This window comes from Nasonia vitripennis (assembly GCF_009193385.2).
Source record: "Nasonia vitripennis strain AsymCx chromosome 2 unlocalized genomic scaffold, Nvit_psr_1.1 chr2_random0011, whole genome shotgun sequence".
Classification (NCBI taxonomy): Eukaryota; Metazoa; Arthropoda; class Insecta; order Hymenoptera; family Pteromalidae; genus Nasonia; species Nasonia vitripennis.
Window position 1 is genome coordinate 382,510 of NW_022279618.1, and position 17,635 is coordinate 400,144.

Below are 17,635 nucleotides of genomic sequence, written 5' to 3' on the forward strand. Positions count from 1 at the left end.
TTATCGAGCGAGGCATTCGCGGAGGTGTGAGTCAGTGCTGTAATCGCTACGCAGAGGGTAACAATAAATATATGACCGAGATCCCTGCCTTGTTCCGGTTTCAAGTGGATCGAGGACATCGAGAACGCGAGTTTCTACGACGTGGTCAACGACAGTCCCATCGGCTACATCCTCGAGGTGGATCTGGAATACCCGGAGGAACTCCACGACTCTCACAAGGATTTGCCATTGTGTCCGGAGCACAGGGTAGCGCCAGAGTCGAAGCAAGAGAAACTGCTGACTACGCTCTACGACAAAGAGCGTTACGTCATTCATTACAGAAGTCTCAAGCAGGCGCTGAAGCATGGTCTCCACTTGAAGAAAATTCACAGAGCCCTGAGTTTTAATCAGAAGGCCTGGCTCAAGGACTACATCGATCTCAACAGCGAGATGCGCAAGAGAGCCGAGAACGAGTTCGAGAAGAATTTGCTCAAACTCATGAACAACGCGGTCTACGGCAAAACGATGGAAAATGAGCGGAAGCGCGTCGATGTGAAGCTCGTGAATAAGTGGAAAGGTCGCTACGGCGCTGAGGCTCTCATAGCTAAGCCAAATTTCCACAGCTACTCCGTGTTCGACGAGAATCTCGTAGCAATTCAACTGGCTCGCACCGAGATCAGCATCACTAAGCCAATCTACGTGGGACTCAGCGTTCTCGATCTCTCCAAGTCGCTCGATTCGGCGACAACTGCAAGCTGCTCTATAACGATACGGATAGGTTGGTGTACGAGATCGGTGGCCGCGACGTCTACGAAATCATGAAGGAGGATCTCCACGAGTTCGACACGTCGGACTATCCGCAAGACAATCCGTTCGAGATGCCGCGCGCCAATAAGAAGATCATCGGCCTCATGAAGGACGAATGCAACGGGAAGATCATGACAGGATTCGTCGGCTTGCGCAGCAAGATGTATGCCGTTCGGATTCAAGGTCAGCAGATGTTCATCAAGTTCATGAAGAAGACGCTCACCTACGAGGACTACGTACACTGCCTACTCGAGAACGCTACGATCTCGAGAGAGCAGTGTAATATTCGCTCGCGAATTCGCGTTCTCAGGTCGGAGAAAGAGAGCAAGGTGCTCGAAGGGGAAAACACCGATACGCTTCCTTGGGGTCATTACAAAATCCCCGAAAACGCTCGCAAAAGAGCGACTTCTGACGAGGTAGAGGGCGCCAGCAAGAAAGCGGCTTCTGACGAGGTAGAGGGCGCCAGCAAGAGAGCGCGAGTGGAGGGGGAGTCGCGAGTGGAGGGGAGCGATGGAGCGAATATAAGTCGAGCCGTCGTCGGTGAGAGCACTAGCAGCAGCAGTAAGCTACATATACCAGCAAGTAAGAAAGATCAACAGCAGCAGCAGTAGTAAAATGGATCTACAAAAGCTGAACGAAGTCGCCAAGACTAAGGAGTTTCTCCCGACGAAGAAAATCGCCGAGCTCGAGGAAGGCCGAGTCTACAAGGTCACCAAGCTCAGGATGGTCAACACGAGATTTGGAAGGAAAACCGTGGCGGAGCTCAACGATGCTGTGCAGGCGTTTCTACCTCACCGCTTCGCCTTGGCTTTCGACAAGGATGAGGAGTTCTTCAACAGAACGGCGGAAGAAGCTAGCAGCTAATAGCCAAGCTATTCCTAACCAAGAACGCAGGCAGCAGCAACATTGCATTCTCCTCTTCTCCCTGAACATTGTAATAATAATAATATTGTTTGAAATAAAATTGAAAAAATGCCGTTTTAACGACAAAAAAATAACGTAGTCACCAGGAACAAACAAAATATTTGGAGAGGGGCGAGCTGTGAATATAAGCCAGGCATCTGCCTACTCAGAATCATTAGCTCGCAGAACATTGAACATGCTCGCCGACAAGACGATAGCCGACTTGGAGGAAGATGTAACGTACATGGTTACAGAGCTCCATCTCATCAACACCGAGTCAGGAACGCAAGCTGTGGCTCGTCTAAACAACTCATCTCAGCTTCTTCTACTGCAACGTTTCGCCGTAGCCTTCGAGGAGGAGGAGGAGTACTTCTACATACTGACAGCTACAGCTAATACCTACAGGCTATTCGAAGAAGTGGAACAGAAGCCTTGAATTTTCTGTTTTTTAAACATGTATATGTATTTATTGTGAATAAACTATGTGTCGTTTTCACGACAAATACAAAGAGAAATAACGAGGAACAAAATATTTTTTACACAGACTGAGATTTGTCGGTCCACGTATTGTGAGTATTGTCAAATCCAAGCCACTTTACGAATACCTCCTTACCTCGTCTCTTCAAGACCCTCTCGATGAAATAGACGTCCGGATGGGCCGTCTTCGAGAGTTCTTGCTCGTAAAAGCAGCCAGCGATAGGCCCATCGTGAAAATCGTCACGCATGAAGCGATCGCAGAGCGACCTCCACAGGGTAACGATGCTCCCGCGCCTACTGACTGCCATCTCCGCCGCGACTTGCTACTGCTGCTGCTGCTGCTGCTGCTGCTGCTGCTGCTTCTGCCATGACGAACGATGAATTACTGATAGCGCTCGTCAAAGCGCGCTCTGTCTTATGTCTTTGCGCGGATCTGTGCCGAGCCAATAGCGCGCGCGCTGAGGAGTGCGGGTACGCGCGCTCTTTCGCGTGTGGTAGAGAGAGAACGTTCTCGCTGTAAGAAATCTTTACTGCGCGCGCATATTTGCCAATAGCGCGCGCGCGGTAAAGATTCTCGAACGTTCTGTAAGAAATTTTTACTGCGGCGCGTGCATCTTTGCGCGCTCTTTCAGTGCTCGGCAAAGATTCACGCTGCAGCTATATATCGCGCTATCGTTAGTTGAAAAGAATTGAACGAGAGAGCATAGTTAACACATGATCTTATAGTCCTGAAAAGGACTGTTTAAAAAATTATGAGACGTCGAGTCTCGCTCACTACCGCTTCTCTTACAAACTCTCGTTCGCGTGCGAGCTGATGAGAGAGAGAGAGAGAGAGAGAGAGAGAGAGAGAGAGAGAGAGAGAGAGAGAGAGAGAAAGAGAGAGAGAGAGAAATCTGCTACCGCCGTTGACTGCTCGCAAAATTCGTGGTGTTCTGGAGGGGTTAGGAGCACAGCGGAGCATCTTGGCGGGATTCCGGCGGCATCTCCATCCTGGCCGTTGGCATCCCTGTTCCTTGGTGGTGACGTCGAGACTGGCGCGAAGATTTGAGTATTACCCAACTCGCTACAGCAATGGCATCAGCGGTTTGCTCAGTCTGCAACGACGACTCTACGCCACCAGCAAGCACGTGCCCGATCTGCTGTCTTCCTTGTCACACTCGCTGTTCGGGAAGGAAAATGAATGCTGTGTGTAAAAAATGTCGGATGGCAGCCAGCAACCTCCACGCCTGCCGCGGCGACGCCTGCTATCAAGTCGGCCCAGCAGAGTGTGAAATTGACGCAGAAGAAGCCCTCCCCGCCTCCTGGCAATCATCATCAGGTGAGCGTTCGTGCCGTGCTTAAGCCAGTGCTCCGAGGCAAGTCAACAACACCTCGCGTCTCTCCCCACTTGCAGACGCAGCGCGCTGCTTCGACACCGTGTGCAAAAACACAATCGGGTGACCGCGGCAACAGTGGCGCGAAGAACAGCTCCCCTCTCCGCTCTAACACCGAGCAGGAGGAGCTAGATAGTAGCCAGCTGAGCTACAATAGCTCTGTCGTGCGGGTCGCCGACTCCCAGGCGCCTGCCTCACTGGAGCCGCGCAAGAGTGACGGGGTCACGGTCTCTCAGGCGCATGCTTCACCCGAGTGATCTAAGCCGCATGTGCAGACCGCTGTCCCTCTCACACCCAAGCCTCGACTTGACGACTCGTCTCAACTGGACCCCGTGAACCAGCGGAAGACTCGCGAGAAGGGTGCGCCATTAGGAGACTGTAGCCTCATGGGTATCTCTAACATTCTGATCCCGGCAATCACGATGGAGCTTTTCTTTCAATGTTTCGACATGCTCCAGGATCAGCTTGATGAGTTAAGGGCTCTTGTCTTCTCCGCCCCAGCGGAAGGGGGCGCCACAGTCGGTACGGAGGAATTCAATACCCGTATCTCTGCTCTTGGGACCCAGTTATCTGATAACATCAGTGCGTCCAACAAATTGTTGGACGCGAACAAGCTGCTCCTGGACGAAAATAATAATCTTAAGGACGAGTTGCTATATACGCGACAAATGCTGGAGAACGTCCATCGTTCATACCGGAACCCGGTTCCGAAGCCTGTTTCGGACTGTTTTTTGCTCGCTTCGGGCGCTCATGTTCTCGAGTCTGAGGCCGCTGAGGTAGTGGGAGCAGGTAAATGCTCCTCTCCACAGACGACTTCAGCTGGTGGCGCTCCGGGGTCGGGAGGGGGCATTGCTGGGGGGTGCGAGGTCATTATTCATGGTTTATTAAAAGATAGCAATACGCTCAACGCGAAAATCTCGGAACTAGCTGCCTTCGCACTGATCAACGCTGTCCTCCCTACTCTGAAAAAGAGCGATATCGTGAATACTCGGGTTTTGCGCCTGCGTCGACCAGAAGGGGTTCGGAGGGCCGATGTTAACGTGAAAAATCCGGCGAGGCGTCGTAGCGCTCTTCCCTCAATCGTGGCCAGGCTTGCTGTTCCGGGGCTGGTCAGGGACGTTATGCGAGCGAAATTCGCGCTTGCTAACAACTACCTGACCACAGACGACGTCGGACCTGGTGTCCTGGGCCCGGAGGCTGCTGCCTGCCTGACTGGACAAAAAGTATTTATTAATGAGATGCTGTCCCAAGAAAAATTTTTGCTTTTTAAAAATTTGAGGCCCATTGCACAGGGACTGGGCTTCAAATATGTCTGGCATGCGGGCGGCAGATTTCTGGCTACGCGCAGGGGGGGGGGGGAGCGAGCGCGCGCACGTCTTTGCGTCTGCTGCTGATCACAAAAAATGACGAAAATACCGACACTACTTCACGTAACGGACCTTAGCTGGACCAGACAAACAAATCGGCAGCAACCTCGCCAACATCGTCGCCATCATCGGCGTCTGCAACATCTGCACCGTCATCATTGCAGTCATCACCATCGTCATCATCGTCGACATCGCCCTCGACGTCAATTGCGCACTCCACATGACTGGCGAGGCCTCTTGACAGTGCGCCGGGGGCTAGGAGATGCTTAGGGCGGGCTTTCTCAATGTAAACTCAATTAGAGCTCGCATTGAGATAGTCCGGGTTACTTGACGGAGTATCCGTCGTACGACGTCTTTGGCTTCGCGGAGACATGGCTGGGTCCGATTGTGGATGACAGCCTCGTTGACGTCGCGGGATATACTATCATCAGGCAGGACCGTAATGTTAATGGAGGCGGTGTCCTATTTGTACGCAACGGGTTGAAAATTAAAAAGCTCGCTTCATCTGACACTTTGGGTATAGGTAAACCTGGAATTCCAGAGTACCTTTTCTGTGCGTGCAGAGGGGCGACTCACTTCCAGTATTGCTCGGAGTTATCTATAGACCTCCAAAAATTCCGATGCAAAAGGACTCGGACCTTTTTAGTGTCTTGCGGGACATATGCGGTGATTTTAGTCATAAAATCATTATGGGTGATCTGAACTCAGACCTACTATCTGGTTCAGATGAAGCTGCCACCATCAAGCGTCTATCTGAGGAGTTATCTCTTCATATAATCCAGCATGGTCCCACGCATCATACCTCATCTTCTCACACTTGGGTTGAACTAATCATGACCGACGAAAACGACACGATCCTGGACTCTAGGAGTTTGTGGCTGCCTAGTTTCGGCAAACATTGTGCCATAGATGTCTCGCTTGACATCTACTCTCCCACTCCAGTGAAAGAGACTTTTTGTTACCGTGACTACAAGAGCATTGATACATCTACTCTTGTCGACCTCTTGTCTTGTTGCGACTGGACAGCCATGAATTCCATTGAAACCGATCTGGAGGGCGCTTTAAGTGCGCCCTCCAGATCTAAAATTAGCTATTCATGATGATAATTAATAATCTAAAATTAGCTATTGATGAATTGGCGCCGTTGAAAACGGTTTGCTCGCGTAAAAAGTATGCTCCTTGGTCTGGACCAGGGTTGAGGATTCTCATCGATAAACGCAATGCAACACTCAGGCACTATGAACGCACAGGGAGTGAGTGAATCCTTCCTTCGCCAACAGCTCTCAGACGCTCTTGATGAGAACAGAAATATTTGGAAGAAATGCGTCATCTCGGCCTCCTATCTGGGCGTAAGGAGGAGGAGCTTTTCGGTTTCACGCCGGGTGAGCTGAATGAGCACTTCGCGGGAATATCGGCATCACCCCTCGAAAATATAGACAATGCAATGGACACTATTTTACTTGCAAGTGAGGAAGGCTTTACCTTCAGTCCAGTCAATATGAGCGACGTCGTCCTAGCTATTTCACACTTTTCCTCACAAGCGAGGGGTGTCGACGGTGTTCCATGCGGGGTGGTCGTTAAGGCCCTCCCAATCATTGGCGAGTTTATTCTTAATCTATTTAACTGCTCCTTCGCTCAGGGAGTCTTTCCGAGTATCTGGAAGCAGGCACAATTAATTGCTCTAAGGAAGACCAGCGCTCCTTCCAATGTCACCGACTTTCGTCCAATTGCGCTGCTCTGCTTCCTCTCAAAGGTACTTGAGAAGATCGCTTACACCCAAATCACGGAGTATCTTAATAAAAGTCAAATATTGGATCCCTTCCAAGCCGGTTTTTCTAAACACCACAGTACACAAACAGCGTTATTAAAACTGACCGACGAAATATGAATGGCCGTTGACAAGAAGAAGGTGACGATTATGCTGCTATTTGATTTCAGCAAAGCTTTTAACACCATCTCACCTTCCAAATTACTATCTAAGCTGAATAGGCTGGGGTTCTTACGGTCGGCTCTCCTGTGGATCAAATCATATTTACAGGGGCGATCTCAGATCGTAATCTCAAATAAGAACGGTACCTCGGAATGGCTCGAAACCAATCTGGGAGTTCCACAGGGATCTGTCCTGGGACCCCTACTATTCAGTCTTTATGTTAACGACCTACAGAGTATACTTGACGGTAGTACAATTAAACATCTTTTTTACGCGGACGACCTTCAGATTTATCTACACACCAGCAAAGATAATTTTCAGGAAGGCGTGGCTCGGCTGGCTGAAGTGGCGCGGCTGGTTTCTGACTGGGCGGGGAGCTCCGACCTGCGACTCAACTCCAGCAAAACTAAGTCTATTTTTTTTTTTTTTTTTTTTGGTTCCACGAGTAATGTTAATGATATTAAGTCGTGGAAACTGCCTGGGGTTCCGTTGCCGGACGGAGTGATCGTCCCTTTCGGTGAGACAGTCGTGAGTCTTGGCGTTGTATTAGACTGTAAACTTACTTGGAAAACGCAAGTGGATGCCATTACGAAAAAAGTATAACTGTATAGCTTGCGGTTTATCAGAGGCTGCACCACTAAGACTCTCCGTAGAAGGCTAGTCGAGACACTAATACAACCATATTTGGACTACTGTACTGTGACCATCCTGGACGCGTCTAACGAACAACGAATACGGTTACAGAGACTGAGCAATTCTTGTGTGAGATTCATCTTCGGGGTTAGAAGGAATGAACATATAAGTCCCTACCGGAGGCGTCTAGAATGGCTACGCACCGATTCCAGAAGGCTCTACTTTGAGGCCATTTTATTATACAAGGTTATTCGAATCAGTGAACCTGGTTACTTGGCCTCATTTTTCGTTAAATACAAGCCGAGACCCTCCGGCAGAGGAGTTCCTCCGGAACTAAGCATACCTACTGTGAACACCGAGACCGTGGCTAGAGCCTTCCAGGTCCAGGGTGCTCGGTTCTGGAACTCTCTCCCTTCTGCCCTGCTAAATCTACCATCCCTCGCCTCCTTCAAGGGGGCACAACTATCTCTCTCTCTCTCTCTCTCTCTCTCTCTCTCTCTCTCTCTCTCTCTCTCTCTCTCTCTCTCTCTCTCTCTCTCTCTCTCTCTCTCTCTCTCTCTCTCTCTCACACACACACACAAGTGTGTAAACGTGCTCACTCGCTAATGTACATGCTTTACTTTTTTAGAAAGAGTACCAATCTCAGATTGCGCAAACATCTCGTGCAAGCACTCCTATTTCCGATCATCGACTACTGTTCTCTTGTATACTGTGACTTGACGCAGGAACTCGACTTAAAACTACAGAGGCTCGTGAATACAGGAATCCGGTACATCTATGGTGTAAGGAGGGATGAGCACATCTCCCCTTACAGGCGGGAGCTGCAGTGGCTAACCACTGACGGACGCAGGAAGTATTTCACAGTCTGCTTCCTTCGTAAAATGTTTAACTCGGTCGTACCATCATACGTACTGGCCTTTTTTGACTTCTGCGTCTCACTCCGGCCTGTGAGGGGCGGGGTGACACCTCTGGAAATACCTGCCTTCGCGACTGAGACGCTGAGGAACTCATTTCATATCAGCGCCTCATACTTATGGAATAGCCTGCCATCACACGTCAGAAACACCTCATCTACTGTCATCTTCCGAAAACTTGCTAAAGATCACAACTTTCAACTCGAAAACACATAACTCATACACACTCACGCACACGCACACACCTACTCATTCTCGCGCTATTCATTTCCACCAACGGTACACTTTTACACTATACACAATCTAAACACGCCTCAACTTACTGCATTCTACTTTCACCTCATAATGCTGAATCTTACTATTGTATAACATAATGTACGCAAATAAAAACTATCTAATTTAATCTCTCTCTCTCTCTCTCTCTCTCTCTCTCTCTCTCTCTCTCTCTCTCTCTCTCTCTCTCTCACACACACACACACACACACACACACAAGTATTTCATTACTACGTTTTATAAACTTGTAGTCCTTAAAAGGACTGATTGTAATATTTTGTTCAGGCCTCGATCAGCGTCGCGCTTCCTCAGACTCTAACGGGAGGTCTCTCTTTCGTAGCAGTTTGCTGGCTGGCTTCGACTGTATAGCTACCTCGTGCGTTTTCGCTCCTCTTCTCGCCCACTCTCATGATGATGCTCGACACGAAATGACACTTTGACGCGAGTTCGCGCTCTTTATTACGAGGCTAGGGGAGGGGGGGTACCGTGGGTGAGCTGGTAGCCGCTCGGAGAGGGAGTGAGCTGGTAGCCGCAAAGAGTGGGGGTGAGCTGGGACCCGCATGAGCTGGTACCCGCATAGCTTATCTACTACAATACAAAAACAGAAACCAATCTAAGTCTCCCGTGGTTATATGCCTCTAGGCGATGATTCCACGTATTTTTTTTTAGATTATTGCATAAAAATTCTAATTGATAATAATGGATCAGTAATAATCATATTGTTATTAAATGCATCAACTTAAGAGAAAAATGTATTCTTATCAATAACCATAATTTTACCAATAGTTAAATATAATTTTATGACATGATCAAATTATATACATTATTTTTATGCAATGAAATAAAAAAAAAATCAACGCCTGTGAAGTACATTGAATTATGACTAATATAATGTGCTTCAGACAGTACCTCTTGGGTAGTAAAACTGTCTACCAAAATTTTAAACATGAAACATTTTAGATATTTTTACAGAAAGTAGTTCTTATTATACATTACTGTTGCGTATCTGCGGAAACTGTTGTAATCAATTAGTATTGTTGTATAAATCTGTAAACGCTGTCAAGCTGTGGAAGGGTTTGCGAAGTGGGTGCCTTGGGAGGGCTTTCATATTTTAAAAAATAACGTAAAAATGAATGATTTTTACGTTATTTAGTAGGGGGCACTGTGGGGGGGGGGGATGAGTATCTCCATGATTATTATATATCGTCGGTCCCTACGAAGAGTAGTACGGTTCAGATTTGCTACGAAAAGTAGTACAGTTCAGATTTTGCGGCGAAGGGTATTACCGTTCACGTTTTTGCGGCGAAGAGTAGTACAGTTCAGATTTTGCGGCGAAGAGTAGTATAGTTCAGATTTTTGCGGCGAAGAGTAGTAAAGTTCAGATTTTTGCAGCGAAGAGTAGTACAGTTCAGATTCTCGCGGCGAAGAGTAGTACAGTTCAGATTCTCCCGACGAAGACACCGTACAAACCCTACAGAAAAAAACTACTACACCCTCAACAATAGTATATTTCGATACAAGGGCGAAGATGTTGGATCTAGGACGATAGAGTGAGGTTTGTCGCGGACTCGCCCGAGTGTGAATAATGAATTAAACAACAATTTATATTAAATAATAAAGTCTTTATTTTTATATTTCTATAAGTTCTATAATCATAAAACTCATTTCGTTTGAGACGTCTATCGATCATGGCCCGTAGGTCAGTTTTTTTTTCACTCAAAGGAATTCTAAAATTATAAGCCTTAGGAAATCTGTAATCTTTCATTAACTTCCATGTGAATTTCTTTTATTTAATATTTAGTTTTTTAAACTCTCTTGAAAATCATACACGGGAAGAAATTTTGAAATGCTACAACTCCTAAATCCTCCGAGATAAAATAAAACAGCGCATTATTGGAGGTTTATAAGCTCCAAGAAAATTGTAGTGTTAAAGTAAGAAATTAGTATTAATATAATTCCAACTGGTAATGCACAAATTCTAATATTCTCGGTGTTATTAGAACGCAAGCCATTCATGCCTCATTACCACGTTGGAAATCATAGACTTCCAACTCCGAATTCTCACATTTCGAATGTTCCGTGCGTTTCCGCTGAATCTGATCGCAACGATCGACGAAATCTGATCCCGTCGTTACTACGCTGAGATTATTCAGGCTTTGTCGAATGTTTTTGCACAAGATTTTTAATAAAATTATAACTAATATATCAAGCCACAATTCGAAAAATAGCCTTTATTGCGCCTCGGGTAATTAATTACCTGGCCGAGTAATCGTTATTTTTTCCGGCATTACTGAACAGCTTAGCCCAAGATCTTGAATTAAAAAAAAAAAAAATGTCGAAAATGACCGTCCCTATAAAAAATGTGAGCTATTTGAAATAGAGCGAAATTCTTCAAAAATGCGTTCGAAACGAGAATTTTCGGTTTTCCGTCGAGTTTTCTCACTTCAGACGATTTAAAATACGTCTCGGGCGCCTTCGACTCGTGCTGAACACCTCACCCACGATTGACATAGCTTATTTTCTCCCCTTATTGCACAATGTACTATTAAACTGCCACACCTCTACGGTTGCGAATTCTTGATTCAAGCAAATATTCGTGTTTGTAGAAACCAAAAATTTGACTTCTTGGAATCCCAATGTGACGTGCATAACGTCCGAGTATTTTGGTATTCAATGAACTCGGCGTTGGAAACCCCTGGTTATTGACGTTCGAGTATTTCGGAGGTGCCGATTTTTAGACGATTTTTACCCTACTTAAATTACTTGTAGTCGTCGTACCCTATTTTAAATCGTCTGAAATTACTATTCTTCGCCGCAAAAATCTGAACTATACTACTCTTCGCCGCAAAATCTGAACTGTACTACTCTTCGCCGCAAAAACGTGAACGGTAATACCCTTCGCCGCAAAATCTGAACTGTACTACTTTTCGTAGCAAATCTGAACCGTACTACTCTTCGTAGGGACCGACGATATATAATAATCATGGGGATACTCACCCCCCCCCCCCCACACACAGTGCCCCCTACTAAATAACGTAAAAATCATTCATTTTTACGTTATTTTTTAAAATATGAAAGCCCTCCCAAGGCACCCACTTCGCAAACCCTTCCACAGCTTGACAGCGTTTACAGATTTATACAATAATACTAATTGATTACAACAGTTTCCGCAGATACGCAACAGTAATGTATAATAAGAACTACTTTCTGTAAAAATATCTAAAATATTTCATGTTTAAAATTTTGGTAGACAGTTTTACTACCCAAGAGGTACTGTCTGAAGCACATTATATTAGTCATAATACAATGTACTTCACAGGCGTTGATTTTTTTTTTATTTCATCGCATAAAAATAATGTATATAATTTGATCATGTCATAAAATTATATTTAACTATTGGTAAAATTATGGTTATTGATAAGAATACATTTTTCTCTTAAGTTGATGCATTTAAAAACAATATGATTATTACTGATCCATTATTATCAATTATAATTTGTATGCAATAATCTAAAAAAAAAACGTGGAATCATCGCCTAGAGGCATATAACCACGGGAGACTTAGATTGGTTTCTGTCTATGTATTGTGTATGTTAAATGTTTCCGAAATAAAAATTAAATAATAAGAAATTCAATTAATCCAAATTTTGACAAAATATTTTCATGATTATGATCTAAAATGCTTCGAAAAATAATAATCAATACAATTAATTTTGATGAATATGATTTAGAATGTTGGCTTTATTGATAATATATTTAACATAAGCTGCACTATAATTTTTAAAGATACTTGGAAAAAGATCATGTGTTCTGCGGAATTTTAAAAACGTTGAATAGTTAATGTAGTCATAGTTGTAATTTCATCTAAACTTGCAAATTTTGATGTTATTTGAACTTCAATAAATATTTCAAAATTTTCAATTCGTTAATTTGATTTCATTAGTTCATCTTTATCATATTCTCTTACCAAATCATTTAAATAACGTTTATAATTTAATTGTTTAGATTCATGTTGTTCAATTTGATTAAAAAATAAATAATATAATTAAAACAAAAATATTTTTAAAACTTATGTTTAGTTTGTGAGGAAAATATCTGTGTAGATTTTTTTATGTGGAAAAATATGTTTGTGTAGGGTATTTTTGTGTACAGTTTGTTAGGTCTATAAATTACGATAAACTATTTATCAGAATCTCACGGACTCTACTATATAATATTTCCATTTATTACTACTATATAATATTTCCATACTATTTTTTAAAAATGTAAGAATTTGCCAAAAATATACTTCTGTAACCATCACTTTATTTCCAAGAGTAATTTTAATAGCATTATTGTATGTACGTAACACATATACATAATCGCGTAAGGGAAGAAGGGAAAAATAAAAAACTATTTATTTGAAATGCTCTTAGCAGTAGAAGTTTAACATTAATTCAATACTTTTACTTTTAGTAACGCATTTATATTTTATTTTCTCGACTTTGACAAACTTTTAATATTTGACGTTTTTATAATCCACAAATTTTATATAATTATAGATATACACGACGGAGTACTTAGGCTAGGCTACCCGAAGGGGCAACGGTTGTAGGATTTCAGATGACGTTGCAGTAGTGGTAGTAGCAAAGCAAAAGGAAAAGGTGATGGAAATCGCTAACGAGGCAGTAGGTATAATCCACGATTGGTTAAAGCAGACTAAACTTAAGCTTGCTAGCCATAAAACAGAGGCTATCCTTATATCTAGTAGGAAGAAAATAGAGAAATTAACGCTGACAGTGGACGGACACGAAATAGATTCTTAGCCGACCATTAAGTACCTGGGAATCACCATGGACGCCAGACTAGTGTTTAAGCAGCATCTCGAGCGAGTGAGCAATAAAGCAGCAAAAGTCGGTGCTGCACTATCGGGACTAATGCCAAATGTAGGTGGACCAACGCAGGGTCGAAGGTTACTCCTAGCCAGTGTAACTACATCAATTATGTTATACAGTGCCTCAATATGGGCGGACGCCATGTTGGTGAAGTCCTACGCACAAAAGCTGTCAACAGTTTATAGGAGAAGTGCATTGCGGGTCGCTTCTGCCTACCAAACAGTATCAGAAGATGCAATGTGAGTTATCTTAGGTAAACCGCCTATTGACCTTCTAGCAACAGAACGAAAGAATATATACAAAGAAAGCCGGCGTGGTGACAATACTTAAAAGAAAGTTTGGAAATCCGTGAAGGAACAAACCCTAGTTGAGTGGCAAAGTCGATGGGACTCCAGTGAAAATGGGCAATGGACGCACCACCTCATACCATCAATTGTTGACTGGACCAAAAGACGACACGGAAAAGTGAATTACTTACCTTATGCAGTTTTTGAGGAGACATTGGTGAGACAACCCAAATTGCCCCGTATTTTTGAAAGCAAACGAAGATGCGAAGCATATCTTCTGTGACTGTTCGTGATCCGAAATGGAACGAGAAAAACTCGAGTGTTACCTCCAGACTAGGGTGACACCTGAGTCTGTGGTAACAGCTATGCTGACGACAAAGGATGGTTGGTGCGCAGCAAACAGTTACGTAAGGACCATTCTCAAGAAGGTTACAAATTACGAAAAGAATAGAAGGGAAGTACAAGACGAAACAGCCGAGTAAAACTGTTGCTAGACGAAGGCCATTAAGTAGTTAATACGAAACGCTCCTCGAACCGATGCAGAGGAACATAGGTCCCATAGTTGAGCTCTCACTTCCCTGCCCTGTGCAGAGTTAGGTAGGAATTAGGGTTGAGTACCTCTAAGTGCTCCTTATACCGATGCTGAGGAACGTAGATAACTGAGTTGAGCCCAGACTCCCTCACCCGATGCAGATAAACGTAGGTGTCGGGTTTAAGTCTGTCCAGAGGATGACCGGTCGATGCTGCTCGAAAAAGACGACCAGACGATGCTGCAGAAAGCAGACGGCTGGACAATGCAGAATGAAAAAGACGAGTTTGAACCTCTAATCACCGTGGTAAATGGAAGATGTATGGAAATGTCAAACTTGAAGGGAGAAGCTAACTGAGCTAGTTAACGGGCCCCACAGAAGTATTGTTCAACCTGTGGAAATCCAGTGCCAGAGGGCCACTTTACAGAGCTTGCTCTGCCTACGCCACATACACACACGCACACACACACACATCCGCACGGACATTTTTTTAAAACGCATGATTCGAACTCTCAACAGTTCAAAATGCATTTCTACGAAGTTTTTGGAAAATGAAAATTTCACTATTACCAAGCTTCCTCTAGGAGAAAATAAAAGCAATTTATCAATAATTTTAACTCAAAATATAATAACCTCTTCTTTCAGCATCACTCCACTATGTCGAAATATTTTAAAAAATGCTGGAATATAATGTCCTCGTCCATGATAAGCTTTCTTCTTTTTAATGTAATTTGCATCGAGTTTTAGGTCATTGACTATAATATTAAATAGGAATCTGCCGATGCTTGCATGTATATTAGCCTGCCACACTGGAACTTCAGCGCCTAACGTCACACCATATTTATTCCCTTCACTCTCTAGTGTCATCCATTTCAGTCGGTTATTTAATTTATCATTTCTTTTAATAAGCCAGTGACAATATTTCATATGAACTTCAAATATTTTATCGTTTATTCCATTTGTTTGTTTGGTTTTTGCCTATAAGATTTACAATTAAATAATATTAGTAATTAAGAATATTTAAGGACGTAAAATAGTATATTATGTGTACCAAAGGCGTAAAGTGGGCTTTTTAGACCGAGTGTGGAGTTAGCACAACACCGACTGCAACTTCACCGAGTCAAAAACCCACTCAGCCCTGGTGCACTCCATATTTTTTGTAACGCATGTAATGATTTCTGAGTTTTGATTTTTCGAAAATTTTTAAAATGCGGTCGAAGAAATGTTTTTGCCCGTTTATTGAATATGAGGGCAAAAATAGTACAGTATGCAACAAGGGGCAAAAGTAGAAGATTTTTGCCGCGCGTGCGGCTTCCGTAGGGCAGTAAGCAGCCGTGGTAAAAATATTCTCGTAAGGGCAGTTGTAACAGGGCTGGTTTTTCTGACGGAAAACGTAAAACAGCCGACGAGATCGTACTTCCGCAATGCGGCGGAGAACTCTCTCGACTCCTGATTTGTAATTGTAGTGGTCTACGCACCTTCTGGAGCGCGCTCGGCTGCTCTGTCAACGTTATATTGCAACTTATAACGCCTGCGGAGGCGGCACACAGTAAGAGATTTTCAAAAATATGTTTTAAAATTAGGCGGCACACAGTAAGAGGTTTTCAAAAATCTGTTTTAAAATTAGACGGCTCAGGCTAGGAATGATCTAGAGGATTGAACATTTACAGAAATTAAGTTCAAATTATATAAATAAAAGGAAAATTATTGAAAAACTCATCCTATTACGTTTAAGGTATTCTTTATGGCTATAAGTGCTAAATCTGCAGAATAAATTGAAAAAATTTGCTCAAAATAACACAAATCAGGCTAGAAATGTGCTAGCAGGATGAAATGTCCTTTAAAATTACATATTTTATCGTATAGTTTTAAGGAACGATATAGAAACGGTCATCCGATCATTTTGCTTCCTCCTAGAGCAAGCTTTGTAATAGTAAAATTTTGAGTTTCGTCAAAACTTCTAGAAAATACTTTTTGGTGTGTTAGAAGTTCAAATTAAGTGTTTTTAGAAAATGTCCGTATGGATGTGTGTGTATGTGTATGTATACCGTTATATTTCTGGCCATTTTTTGATTTTTGAAAAACACTTTTTTGCCTTTTTTCAATTATCCCATTGTTACAAACAATTCAGCTGAAATGCATTTGGAAGAGAATAAAATTACCTACTTTTCCTTGTTTGGTCCTGGGGATCGACCTCTGTTCGGCAGATAAAATTTATTTTATTTATTTATTTAACTCCAGAGTTACAAACATTTGCACCCGATACAGAGTTGATATTATTCACACAATAACACACTATAACGCCGCAATTCCTGCAGAGGAAAACAGTATTTCCTGTTCACAGGTCCGGATAACAGAGATAACGAGAATACATATAAATACTGGTTTGTTATTGCTTTACAGCAATAACCTCCAGTCATACTACATACAGTCCAGCCTCCATTCATACGTAGGAATAGCATAAATCCTTGTCGGACTTCCAGACGTAGATCATACCATCCTTTTCATTCACACTTAACCTAGGTTGGGTTACAGGAGCCCCTGGACTCTATTCGCCCCAACTCTGATAACAGTATATAATATTAGTATGTACATAAAAAATTAACAATGACATATAATCAATTTAACTGTTGAATATAAAAAAATAAGTTATTAGTTGGTATTTTCTAAAGTGTTCGTAAATGATTCTATATTTTTGTCTTTTAAACCAGTAATGCTACGACATTAAATATCACATTAAATAAGATTATATTGCACGATTCTAAGATTTTATATTTTTGTGTTATAATTTGATGTTGTTTAACGGTAAAAACATTTGAAGATTAAAATTTCTACTTTGTATCATGGCACTTTTCACAGCTTTCACAATTTCACCAGTTCCGAATTAACATTTGTCTTGCTGTCATAAATCTTTCCGTTGTTGCACTTTTTTCTCTTAAGTATGACAGTTTCTCTGTAGAGGTGAGCCTAGCCGGGCATGTGAGTCCGACAGCACAGGTAACTCTATAGTGTGGAAACATTTCTTTGTGCTGATTAGATGAGTCACATTTACAGTCTGACGTAAAAACAATATCATCTATGATTACTATGTCTTTGTAGGGTGATTGTAATTTAAGTGAGGACACTGAGTTCTTAAAAAGCTATTTTCCTCGTATTCCTCTATCAAAATAGAAAAAAGCTTTGTTGAATCCTTGATAGTTGATGTCGCCATACGTCATTCTGAGACTGGCTGATTCTGTGATTTTTAGGCCCGGTGCGGCCATCACTTCTCTACTCCTTGCTTTGTT

The 17,635-nt window shown here is 43.0% G+C and overlaps 1 protein-coding gene across 5 annotated transcripts in view; it reads right to left on the minus strand.

Moving 5' to 3' along the window:
• The window catches only part of LOC100113753 (DNA-directed RNA polymerase, mitochondrial), a 233,499-nt gene that overhangs the window by 101,410 nt on the left and 114,454 nt on the right, over window positions 1-17,635 (minus strand). For all 5 annotated transcript variants that reach the window (XR_004345217.1, XM_031925528.2, XM_031925531.2 and 2 more), the window contains exon 8: window positions 14,982-15,326. Coding sequence is in view for 4 of the 5 variants with exons in the window: in XM_031925528.2 (XP_031781388.1) it covers window positions 14,982-15,326 (345 nt within the window). In the remaining variant the exon portion in view is untranslated. The remainder of the gene's footprint in view (window positions 1-14,981; window positions 15,327-17,635) is intronic.